At 42.2% G+C, this 13,159-nt stretch overlaps 1 protein-coding gene, 1 long non-coding RNA gene and 1 other non-coding gene across 3 annotated transcripts; 1 reads left to right on the plus strand and 2 right to left on the minus strand.

Moving 5' to 3' along the window:
- The first annotated feature begins 319 nt into the window (after positions 1-319).
- On the plus strand, positions 320-6,499 carry LOC146669322 (uncharacterized). The gene is made up of 3 exons (XR_014911854.1): positions 320-457; positions 2,070-2,180; positions 6,306-6,499. It is a non-coding gene; the product is annotated as an uncharacterized LOC146669322 (long non-coding RNA).
- A 1,078-nt stretch (positions 6,500-7,577) lies between these two features.
- trnaf-gaa (transfer RNA phenylalanine (anticodon GAA)) lies at positions 7,578-7,650 on the minus strand. Its single transcript has one exon. It is a non-coding gene; the product is annotated as a tRNA-Phe (tRNA).
- A 2,292-nt stretch (positions 7,651-9,942) lies between these two features.
- Positions 9,943-12,827, minus strand: LOC146669324 (G protein-coupled receptor 22-like). Its single transcript, XM_085407868.1, has one exon. The coding sequence runs from the start codon at positions 12,825-12,827 to the stop codon at positions 11,295-11,297; it is 1,533 nt and encodes a 510-aa protein (XP_085263994.1). The 3' UTR covers positions 9,943-11,294.
- Positions 12,828-13,159: the final 332 nt, after the last annotated feature.

Below are 13,159 nucleotides of genomic sequence, written 5' to 3' on the forward strand. Positions count from 1 at the left end.
GTTACTTTGTTGAAATAAATGGATTACACTGCGGTACTTTCCTGTTTCATTTTGTCGCGGGTCAGGACTGTTTGGGTTTTGTTTGACAGCTACGTTCTGTTGTTCCAGGCGGCAGCGTTACGGTTGCCATGGTTACAGGGCGACGCTCTCTCTCTCTCTGCGACTGTGTGTTTCCTGGGTGAGAGAGCGCCTTTTTGTTGTTGTTGTTGTTGTTGTTGTGCTAAGCTAACAGGCAGAATGCTACAAGCATAGCTCTAAAGAATGTAGCCTCATGGGCAGTGTAGTCCGTGTTGCAGGGAGAATGGACTGCCATACACGTTATGGGTCTGTGAGGGCGAGGAGGGAGAAAAAGGGGAGTGGAAAGGTACGAGTTGTCATCGAGGAAAAACGGCAGCTGGAAGCATGTAAATATAATAATAACCACTGCAGCCAAGAAGAGAGCCTGACGAGCCCAGTTGTAAGTAAGCTATTAAGACTCGACTGTACACCGTGTTCGTGTTTTCCTCCGAAACAATAAGTTCCGTTGGAGCAGCCTTTCAACGCCTCTCTCTGTCTCTCGCAAGAAAAGTTGACCCACACAACAAAGTAAAGCTATTTTTCGGCTACCAGCCGACAGGGACCCCGCCGTATTAGTCAGAGGTCCCTTTACTACAGTTCGAAGTCGCTGACCTTCAGTAACAGTAATAAATCACACAGCAATAGTACATTCACGTTGTTGTAAAAAGCATGATAATATATTAAGTAATCCAAAGTATTCAGAATACGTTACTGTCATTGAGTAACGTAACGGAATACGTTACAGAATACATTTTGGGGCATGTAATCTGTATTCTGTAATGGAATACATTTTAAAAGTAACCTTCCCAACACTGGAAAGTAGTGAAACTTTCAATGTGTGACTGATTTATTGGACTATAACAGAGAAACAGTAAATGTATCTAAAGTGTAAAACTGCACAATTTTTTTTTAATTAATCATTATTTGCAGCCCTATTTTATATGGAAGAGGATTAGGGCCACCGAAAGAAAAAAAAGTGGGCACAAATTTTTTTTTCTTCTTTTCCATTCTGAGAAAAAAGTCAGAATTGTGACTTTACCCACTCCATGACATGCTGGTCAGTCACAGGAGCACGTTCAGCAAGAGACTGAGATTACCAAAAAGCACCACTGAACGACACAGGAAATCATTCCTGCCTGTGGCCATCTCTCTGTACAACTCATCCACTTAACACGCTGTATACTGCAATAGCTACACCCTTTTTGCACATGCTCTTCTTTCTTATTCAGCTATTTATCAATAAGTGACTTATATGTGTATAGATAGATATGCATGTATATATTGTATATATTGTGTCTATTTCTTACTTAGTGTATTGTCTGTCTTTGTTACTGTTTATACTGGAGCACTGTAACCAAAATAATTTCCCCTAGGGATCAATAAAGTATTCTGATTCTGATTTAATCTCAGAATTCTGACTTTTTTCTCAGAATTCTGGTAAAGAAGGAAAAAAAAGACGTGCCCACTTTTTTATTCCAGTGGCCCTAATCCTCTTCTGTAATTTTATACAGCTGGCACATGAGGAATGCTAGGTTGCTATTTTACTTGCTATATTTCCTGTTTTATATGTTTAAGATATATTCAGATTTAAGATAGGATAACACACTTAAGGCCAGAAGAAACCGAATGCAATACCTGACTCTAAGTCAAAATATTTTGCAAACTTAATATTAAAATGTAATTTTTAAATAACAGTCAATAGACATTTTGTTTACCAGCCAAAAACACACTTTAAATCTTAGCTGAAAAAACAACAATAAAGTGCTTTTTCACTGCTTTGGCTATGTCACTGTGGTGTTTGTACTTGTGTGGGCTGTTTTATTCACTACAAAACAATTCACAGTGCTGCAAAAAAGTATTTCACCCCTTCCTGATTTCTTACCGTTTGTGTACATTTGTCCTACTTAAATGTTTCAGATCATCAAACAAAAATATAGTCAGAAATTTGCTGCTGCCCGATGACTCATCCAGGATGAGTAACTGATGGAACCATGAATTCTGCTCTCTGCCAGAAAATCCTGAAGGAGAATGTGCGGCCATCTGTTCATAACCAGAAGCTTGAGTGAACAGCAGGACAGTGATCTGAAACACACCAGCAAGTCCACCTCGGAAATATAACAAATGTAAGTTTTTGAAGTGGTCTAGTTAAAGTCTGGACTGAAATCAGATTGAGATGCTTTGACTGTAAACTGTGGAGAACCAGAAGACTCACACACATCCCCCCAATAATAATAATAATAATAATAATAATAATAATAATGTGCTGGTCCTCCATACCAGTGTGGCTGAATTAAAGTAATTCTACAAAGAATAGTGCGACAAAATTCCTCTACAGTAATGTGAAAGACTCGTTGCCAGTTATCACACATGCTTGATTGCAGGTCGTGGCACATCCAGTTATTAAGTTTAGGTGGCAGTTAGTTTTCTGCATAGCGCCAGGTAGGTTTTGAAGCTTTTATCTCTTAATCAATGAAATCATCACTTAAAAATTGTATTTTGTATTTAGTCATATTATCTTTGTCTAAAATTCAAATTAACTTGATATGAATCACTTAAATGTGACAAATATGTAAAAAAAAAAATTATGCATTAACAAAATTGTTAATGCATTTCACAGCACTGTATATATTTACAATACTGGAGCATAAGTATTATTGCATGGTGTCAAATGAGTGATTTCTTACTTACTTACTTTTAAGTGACGAATGGAAACTACATCTGTTTTAGATGCAGATGTGTTTTAAATCTGTTACAATGGCCAATGAGCAGAGTTGCATAACAGGTCATGAACTTGAGTTTGCAGTGTGGGGGTGAGGGGTGGCAGGCAGCCAGGCCCCAGACAGATATCAATAGACAAATCCTTTCCAGAGACACATCCACCCATGTTCTCTCTCCTTGTGTGTGTGTGTGTGTGAGAGAGAGAGAGAGAGAGAGAGAGAGAGAGAGAGAGAGAGAGAGAGAGAGAGCGAGATCACTTATGAACAGTGACAAAGAGAGAGAATGGGCACACCTTTTTAAAGTGTTTGCTTTCTGGAGCCCACTCTGTCTCTTGTAATCTCAGGGCCTCTCCTAAATGCATTACTCAGTTTCTATTTTAAATTTGGCCATTTATTAAGCCTTTGGCAGATGGTAGAAAAACCTCAGAGGCACCACCCCATGTGAAACACACGTGCTAAAACATACACACATTTACATCAGAGAAGAAGGAAGGGATAGATTGGCTAAGACGACAATACTTTTTTGGAGAGCACATGGTGACACAGCGCATTGGGTAACAGCCGCGACTGTGGTCATTAACCTGACCTGTGTGAGTCAAAGGGAAAGGATGTGAAATGTAGAAGCACGGGGACGACTGAATGTGATGTGTTCGAAATTTTTCGAACATGGAGGTTCACAGACAGAGCACCGTGACCGGGGCACCTGGTGGTGTCAGTCTCCGGTGGATGATGTCAATGATCTTCATCTGCCTTATGAAAACCTGCTAATAAACTACACAAACCTTCAAACCTTCCCTGTGGTCCAGCCACATATACACTGAGGAAAGCAAAGGTCTAGTCAGACAAGATAAATGTAGATTATTTTCCATAAGTTAACAAAAAACAAATTTCTTAGAGATTTTTTTCCAGTAATGCATAACTACCTCAGATACCTTCATTTGAAGCATCTTTTTTATTTTATTACAAAAGTCCAGCTGCCGGTCCAGCTGCATTGTTCAGCAGAGAACAAAAGAGCAAGGACAGCAGACTTTACTCAATTGCGGCTTTGATATAATGACGTAGATCAGCGCCCAAGCAATTACAAAGGTCAGGGCAGTGCTGTGAAAGAACAACACAACTCTATGAGATGACATCTGCACAGATTAACACAGAGAATCAAGCTTTCCTAATGTCCTTGGAGCTCGTTCAAGGAACATTGAGTGGGTTTGTTACTTTGAACTCAGTCAGTCTGAGGAGACAATGCCTACTTATTGTCTCAAAGGACAAAAGCGGGGGTCAGTCACTGTTCCCTCAGATAACAAGCCCTTGTCACACCATGACTGTATGGATCATGGTGGGTTATGTCACAAGAGCTTTACAACAAGACCTCCTTAGAAAAATACTTGTCTTGCATCTGACAGTTTGGATGATGCTGACTGTGGTTTAAGGTATCTGACTGTTCATACCATCAAACACGAAAGACAACTTTTGGGGAAACTGTAAACAAAGGCTGAGAAGTTGATCAGGTCCTCGTCACGTAATATGTTTTACTTGTCAAAAAAGGAAGTTTGTAATGATAATAAAGGCCGACCGTGTACGTTTATGCATGTGTACGTTTGTGTAATCCAAGTGATCACATTTGGATAGCACTAAAAATAACTGCCAAGATCCAGTGTGATCAATCACTCAGATCACTTGCTAAAGTGGTCATGTATTCATTTTGACCAACTATCGTTTTTTGTGTATTCTTAACAAGGACATAGCAGGAAAGTGTGCAGTCAGGTTAAAATGCACCTGCAGTCAGGGTAAAAGAAAGTAAATTTTAGGGTTTTATATATGTATAATGATCTGGTCCTTGCCAGGTTGTAAAATGATTTAAATACAACCTGAGGTGAACAACAACATTTGACATATTACATCATGTCATTATTTGTTTAATAAAAACTAAACCAAAATGCAGAAGCTGTGTGAACTCCATGAGTCAGTAGCTTTTAAGAACCACCTACCTAAACTTACCTAAACATCTGCAGATGTAGCTTTTGGGTTTTTGTAGTTCCTCTGTAGGTTTTCCTAACTTTAAGACTTGGTAAGGACCAGATTATTTAAATGTTTTAATATTATTTCCTGACACATAAAGCCTTTAGGAATAAAAGAGGTTATTCTTTAATTTTACAGTGACTGTGTCGTTAACTTTTTCGCTCTGTCATGTCCTCTTTTGCTGTCTCTTGTCTTATCAGCATTAACAACAGAAGCCAATGTCAATCTTTCTTTTTTTTTAACAAGACCTGGCTTCCAGTTTTCTTTCTTGATGAATAGAGACAGACAAGCAAATGTGCACAGAGTGGTACTGGATAGTAATAAAATTAAAATCTGAACACAAGCTGAACATGTGGGTACACATGATAGTCGTAGGTCGTACCCATGGTGCGTTTTAAAATCCGGCTCACATACAGGGATGACAGCTGTTGACTCTCTTTTTTCCCCCTTTAATCACTGTTTATAGTCGGTGACATAGAAGAACATTCAGCAGCTGAAGAGACAGATTTTTCCAATTATCCATTGAAGTTATAAACAAAGGCAGAGAGAGTGTAAACACAGGATTTAATTTAATCCGGTGACCAAAAACATGACTCCCAGAGAACAGTAATGATGCTCTGTAAATGCTAAATGTGTAAATAGACATTTGATAACGCCATCAGCATATAAACTTTAGCAGGTCATGTTTCGTGTCATGTTTGGCGTTTACAGCTTGTTCTACTACACCTGAGTAGGACACTGAATAGTACAGGAATATAAAACCTGGAAAAGTTACTGCTGCTTTATATATAGCTAGAAAAATAATCAAAGAAATCTGCGAGATTTAGACAGACACATCTTGATGCACGCTCAATCATCCAGGGAAGTAAATCTCCAAAAGTTGATTCTGTTCATCTGGACGCAGCGTTTTGTGGGAGAAATGTTTCGTCACTCATCCAAGTGACTTCTTCAGTCTCAGCTGACTGCAGGTCAGCTGCAGGACCAAAACGTTTCTCCCACAAAACGCTACGTCCAGATGAACAGAATCAACTTTTGGAGATAGACAGACACAGTTAAACCAGTACCAGTCTTTAAAAAAAAAAAGCATAATAGTAACAGTCTCTCAGCACTGTTAAACATTTCTGTAAATTGTACAGATACCAATTCAATTTTGCAGTTTTGCAGTTGCAGCTTCTTCTGTATTTTTCCCATAAATAATAAATGCAATAATAGATTGCAGTGCATCATAGGAATTTAGCGTGATGTCACACTCTCAACCTAATAACAATGATCGTTTATTCTTTTTACTTTATGAAAGCATATTTCTAAAACCTGCCGAGTCGTATGTCATGAACCACTCTGCTTCTAGTTCAACCTGTTCAATCTGTTTGGCAAATGGCACAGAAAGTTTGCCGGTTAGAAGTCACTTTGCTCCAGTTATGCAAGCCTTGAAGCCATTCCAAATTAGTCGAGACGTCTGTGGGAGCTGCTTGAAAATGGAACACTACTGAATAGATTTTTTTTTTGATTAATTAGAGCAAAAACATCCTTTCCTTGTGCCTGTCCATCCGCCCGGCTGGCTGGACCGCTCTCCACCTGTGAGGTTTTTATTCAACCACCAAACTGAATTGGTGAACTGGGCTTGATTGGCTTCTCCAGGCATTCTTTGTTGCTCTCCAAGACCACTGGGAAAACAGCCAGCAGGAAACCAGATGACAGCAGTGGAAAGTGTGAACAACAATGAAGAGGAAGAGAGAGGGAACCTTGCATAACCAACAGCACAGGATATTATGTGGTGACAAATTACATGGCAACAAATGAGGGAGGAGAGACAATGAAAATGCATACAATTAATTTGAATGATCTGCCAAAGTTTGGGTTTTAAATAAGTGTGGTTAAGCTGAAAAGGTGTACATTGTTTTCTCGGCATTGTCACTGTTAAATATAACAATCCATATTAAAAATGCAGAGTAACATTGGTCGCCCAGTGTCTTAAAAACTGTCTTATTTACAGGATAATTTAAGTGTTCAGTATTCTGATATCATATTTGGTAACTGCAGTACATTCAGCTGAGCACTGTCACATTTCTTCAGAGAAAGTTCGAATATTACTGCAGCTTCTAAGTCCTAAATGCTGCAGACCTGTTCTACTTCAACTGCCTTCCTGTTACCAGTCCTCTTCAGTGTCTTTCTGAGTCTGCAGACATTATGTATGCAAACACAAACCATCTGAACACTTTGCACCTTGTTAGATCCCTGAACCGCTTTCTGTCTTTTCATTATCATTGCGCTGCTGATTAACACATCACCACAGAGAGCCAGTTGGCTGTTCATTCCAGTTTCAAAAGGAATGACGCAAATTCGTGACCCATTTGGTGCCCTGTGGTCCCAGGCCTGCTCTCTTGGACTGAGGCCTACTTGCTTGTACACACCCCGGCTGGCACTCAGATCAGAACAGCTGAGACCCAGTCAAAGAATCCAAATGTACCATAGGGGGTCCCATATACCTACCGCAGTCCCATTGAGGCTCCTCTGGTGCGTTCTGCGGTCTGCTGCGACTGGTATTTAACACAAGCACATTACATTGCATAGTTACATAATTTTTCAAGTGTTTTAGCCAGACATTTCAGAAACCTATTGAACCAAATGCTACTCCTTTGTGGCCTAGTAGTTGGCAGTACATTAGACATACTTCTTTATCAATTCCTTAAATGCAGATGCAGTTTAAAATCACAATTAAAGTAGTAGCACTTAAAAATGATGCATAAAGAGAGTTGGAACACTTAAAAAATTTGCCCATTGCCCGCTTGCCGAAACCCGGGATCGAACCAGGGACCTTTAGATCTTCAGTCTAACGCTCTCCCAACTGAGCTATTTCGGCTGGCGTGAATATACGCCGCCATCTACCGGTTATAACAAAATGGACATGTTTCGCTATATTTCGGTTGTAGTGATGACTACAAGCTGCAAACTGTAATGTATACATATAGAGCGCGTTTCATTTAATAGTAGTTTGCACATGTCCGTTTAAAACCACATAAATGAATTAACTGAGTAATATGAGCATTTCAGTTTATGTCGATTAAAAAACAATAATAAATCTAATTTCATTAGAGGACTGCATATTCCACTTTCATATCTCACGTAGCCTGTGCTTTCAAATGTATAGTTTGAGGCTCCACAAACTCGGTCATGAAATATCTACGTCTGCAATTTTCAACTTCCCCACCAGAGGGCGCTCTATCACAGGACATTAAGTGCCACAAGCCCTCTGGACAAGATTTGAACGCTATTCTTTCCTTTTCCTGCATCCATTAGCTATTACCAATAACATCTTATTTACGATACACTGAAAGATCAGCCTAAATTAGCGTATAATGGCATGCAGTCACATACAGTGTGTCATTCAGTGGATGGCTAGTAGTATATAGGCCAATACACAATACAATATAATATAAGCTTAAATTGATCCCAGTTTTACAATATCATGCGTCTTCCTCTTTACACAAACCTACTACATTTTTCAGTTTTTTTAGGTTACACACCGCCTGAACCATTTTCCTGTATTCCCATATGTTTGTTATTCTCTAATGAGAACTAGCTTTAGACATAAAAGCTGCAAACACTGAGCTGAAACATGCCTCTGCTGAAGTGAGACGTGGACTTTAGATGCTTAGAGCCATCAGCTCCAAAAATTCCACATAAAACCAGTTTCTACTGGTTCACATTACATGCACTCCTTCACTGTAGCTTGTGATCACCTCACTGTGTGCCAGAAAGAATGCTGGCTTTTTCCATAAAAGTGTATCTGCACAGATATCCTTACAACTCAACACTCCGTCCTCTACATTTCTTAGTCCTCACATGATTTATAGAAATTGGTTGCCACGCTGTGGGCCAAGAGAAATGGATGGTTAATTTAAAAAGTAAAAAAACAAGGTACCTTTTAGGGTAGCCACTCCTGACCATTTATTCCTGATGTCTGTCCAACTAAATTAGCTTTAACCTTTAACCCCAAAACAGCACCTAGGATAGAAAAGGGCACTTTATCATATCCATACTCCGCTGTGCAATGTTAGATAATAACCCTTGAGTTTCAGTGTAAATGTTACACTCCCCATTAGTGTAAAAAGGTTTTTTCCATTTACAAAAAAATAAATTAAAAATGATTTATTTATATGTCATTTAATTTTAACCAAAATTATGTCACTGGTATTTGCAGTGGCCTAATTGTTCTTTCGAGGTTTAAGTGCTGCTGAATTAGCCTACTTTACCTTGCAGGCTTCATCCCACATGGATGACCTTCTTTTTTTCCCCTATATTGCTGAGGTCTGTAGCGCCTCCCTCCCACGCAACACGAAGCCCACGCCACGTTTTCAAACATGCAGGCAGCTTTTGAGCCGCTACGCCGCCATGAGCCACAGGAGAGCTCAGTGGGAGGGGCATGTGATGATTACTGCCAGGTATAGGTGCCTGCATTCCTACAGAGGGCACTTTTACTGAACATGAATGCACAGACTGAAATAGCACATCTTCACATAAAAAAGCCTACAGCGCCGAGGTTTGAGTTTAGCACGCCAACCAGTGGAAAGACAATACTAAAATTATCACATGTAAATGGCACTACCCACTCATTATTGGCTGCATCTGATGGTGATAAATGAACACATCCACAAACACAATGTACCGTTTGTTCAACACAGAGACCACACAAAGCAAATGTTAAAGCGACTATTGGTCTCACCAACAAATGGAGGAGTCTCTGTGCGCATCACATCTTTGTGTTGATCATACTTGCTGATGAAGTTCATTTGAGGAGTTCGAGAGCGGTTGGATGCAGTTATGTTCTGTTCAGACGTCGCTGTATGCTCTTATGTGCGATTTCACCAGATGGACATACAGAGATTCCTTGATGTGTGAGCGAGAGTCTGTAGGGACATTATGTTCTTTTGCAGCATAGCCCTGAGTGATTATATAGGCTATATGTACGGAGCTGCACGTTGTCCTCGTGTTATTCCTCTTGTAGGAGGCTTAAAAAAAACCTAGTGAAGAAATGTAAAACCTGTTGTTTTTTTTGTTTTTTTATCTTGGACGAAGTCTGAGTAGCTCTGACCCCCAGCTGGAAATTTAAACAAACTTGCAACACAGCACACACGCGAAAGAAAAACTCAATTCATTCTTTTAATTCACTGTTTTGTGACACATTCACATCAAAACACTGTGGAGAAAACTTCTAAAGATATTCTTGGTGTACATATATCATATATTTTCACTTGTTAACATTCACTAATGCATTATTAGTGTGATAAATCACACGGCCGCTGCAATGAACAATAGCGTGAGTACAATGTTAGAGCAGTGAACACAAGCAGGTAAAGTCAACACTACTCTTTATAACGCCAGGAAGCTGTCAGGGCCCAGCTGTGGTGACCGTTACACTCCTCTGGGAGGAGCTGACCTGTGGGACCGCATGTCTGGGTGCAACGACACAGGGACGAGGCAGCTGGATCACTGCTCTGCTCTAGGAAAGTCGTTTTATAACCACACACTTCCGTTTCATCATGTGGGCAGTATTTACATCATTTACATGAATTTTCTTCTAAGCAGCTTTACATCTAAAATGCAGTCTAAGACTATAGACCTGGAATAAACACAGTATCTGTGAATGATGATTGTGTCTTTTCTTTCCCATCACGAGTCACATGAGAAGATTTCTCATGCTAACAGTGAACGCGAATCTACAGCCAGCGGCCAGTTAACTTAGTTTAGCATAACAAGTGGAAACAGGGGGAGACAGCTAGACTGCAATACCAAATAATATATTACACCATTTGCTATAAACTGGGGGCAAAAGAAGTGTTGCGAAATCTTATGCAAGCGCTTTAATATCTTAGCACACGATAAACTCACACTAAAGCAAAACTTGATTTACTAATTTACACTTTTAACTGTCCTCTGACTTGTTCTTTATCGTCTCTCCCCAGGCAGACCCTGAAAAGTTAAAAGTTTATCAGCTGTCACTGAGCCTTTCATTTAAATATCTGACATGCTCCCTTTTTTTGTTCCGAATGCACAGTATACCATTTAGCGGAACGTTTAAGGCAGAGATAATATTAAATACATTCAAAGAATTTATGTGTTTGAAGTGCCTTGGAGGCTTTAAGTGGGAGAAGGCAGATCATATCTTCTGCTGGCTAAACACATTCTTTGGAGTGGTTATGTAAGCACCACTATGAGGATGCTCTATTATTCAGCTCCATATGTAAATAGACTTCAGTGATTCACAGAGTGCAAACTATGTACAGTGTGTGTTGAATGATTCTCTGCAGAGGCTGTGAGTGCCACAGTGATTGTGACACCCTGCTTCCACTGCAGCCTGCGCTGAGGGGAGAGTGTAGCAGGAGCTTGCTGCTGGTGGTTACATTTAAAGGTCTCCCCAAGGTGTAAATGTGATTTGTACATTTCTCACACCGGCTTCTCGCACCGACGAGCTTCATTATGGAGCCTGACCTGCATGTTTCAGTCTCACAGGGCTTCTCCCAGGCAGCGTTCGGTACCTTCGCTCGCTTCTAGACGCACCTGCCTGCTGGTCTTTCGGTTGTCCACCCAGGAGTTGTGTATGACAGTCCCACCTGGTGAAGGGTCTACCTGGAGCAGGGACACCACCCTCTTTTTAACCTTGGCACGAAGGGCACGGCGCAGTTTCTGTCGGGTGAAAGCGTACAGCAGCGGGTGGGAGACGGTGGTTCCGTAAGCCAGAGCGAGGAACCAGAGGCGTAGGCTGACGAGGACGTCGCTGGGGCCGATGCCCAGGATTAGGACGTTGGTCACTGAGAGGGGAGCCCAGCAGCCCAGAAAGGTTGAAATGATGATGAGGGACATCTTAAAGACACGTCTCTGACGCTCTCGGCGATCTCGATGTCGTCTCACTGCCCGCCGCAGGGCGATGATGGCCGACACGGAAGCCTGAACGCCCACTGTGGCTGGCATGGGGGTGGCAGCGCCCATGTCAGAGCTGACGAGCGGAGCAGAGGATGACACGGCATGGGGAGAGGTAGCTGTCGGGGTTGGGGATGGGATGAGGGGAGGGTGGCTGAGCTGTTTGGTATTATCTGTCGTGCATTGTTCTCCTCCTAACTCCCCACCATCAGTCGTTAGCCCCGGCTTCTCCTTTTTTTGCCTCTTGTGGCGCCCTCTGCAGGAGGGGCCCCTGAACCGCTGGCCCTTTTTCATGTGGGAACCAATGCGGATGTTTAAAGCCCTCAATATTCTGGAGTAGGTAAACAACATGACTGCCACCGTGGTGAAGAAGATGGGCACTTGGAGGATAAGATGGTAATACCTACCGGGGCCGGTGTGAAAGCCCTGACCACCAACACATAGGACGGTCCGGTTACGCCATGCTAGCGCCACAGTGGAACTAATGTCATACGAGGACAAAGGCAAGGATTTCTCCGTCTCCCCTGCTTCTTCTTCAGTGGACCACTGCAACTCCAAGAATGGGATAAAAAACACAGCGACCGAGGTGATCCAGACGGCGATCAGCAGCAACGCCGCCCTGTGTGTCGTCAGCAGCCTGTTGGCCGGTCGTACCGAGATGTCGTATCGGTCCAAGCTGATAACCAGGATGTTGATGGCTGTGGCGATGCTGGCAAAGGTGACACAGGCCTCGTGGAAGCAGCACACCAAGGCCAGGTTGGGTCCCGGAGGCAGAAGAACAACAACCAGAGTGAGGGGCACACACAGCACGCACACCGCCACATCCAGCACGTGGAGGTTGACGGTCACCATGTTGCTCACAGAGTCCACTAAATTGGATTGGGAGCAATAGAGCACCAGCACAGTCAGGTTGCTGCTGAATCCCAACACCAGCTCCAGCATGAGGAAGGCGGTGAGTGACACCTGGAAGCCCAGCGAGTACGGAGGGTACCAGGACGCAGGGGTGCTGAAAGAGCCGCCTCCTCCTCGCTCCTGAAGGACTCCGAGTCCCTCCAGCCCAGCGGCTGTCCGAACCCCATCAGTAGTGGCCGGGCCTGACGTGTAGCTGCCGGTCTCCATGACGACCTCTCAGTCTTCATATATTGTATCTGTCACACTGCTGATGAGCTCCCATGACGCACCTGGCCGATCCTCCATGATGCAGGGATGAATAACAGCTCTGTGACAGCGCTGCGGAGAAGGGAACACAACGCAGACAGATGAGAGATGAACTGTGCAGGAGAAAATCAAAACACATTATTCTCTCTCACAGCATGACAGAGATCCCAACATAACTTTGGATAAAAACAGAGATCATAACTTATCCATGTTTGCCAAAAGAATTCTGTCTGTCTGTCTAACACATTTGCACGCATTAACTCCAGCATCTGCAGATTGAGCAGGTGCTGCAT

The sequence above is a fragment of the Rhamphochromis longiceps genome, linkage group LG5 (assembly GCF_057381845.1).
Source record: "Rhamphochromis longiceps isolate RC_006_pf linkage group LG5, R_longiceps_female_GT1.1, whole genome shotgun sequence".
Lineage (NCBI taxonomy): Eukaryota > Metazoa > Chordata > Actinopteri > Cichliformes > Cichlidae > Rhamphochromis > Rhamphochromis longiceps.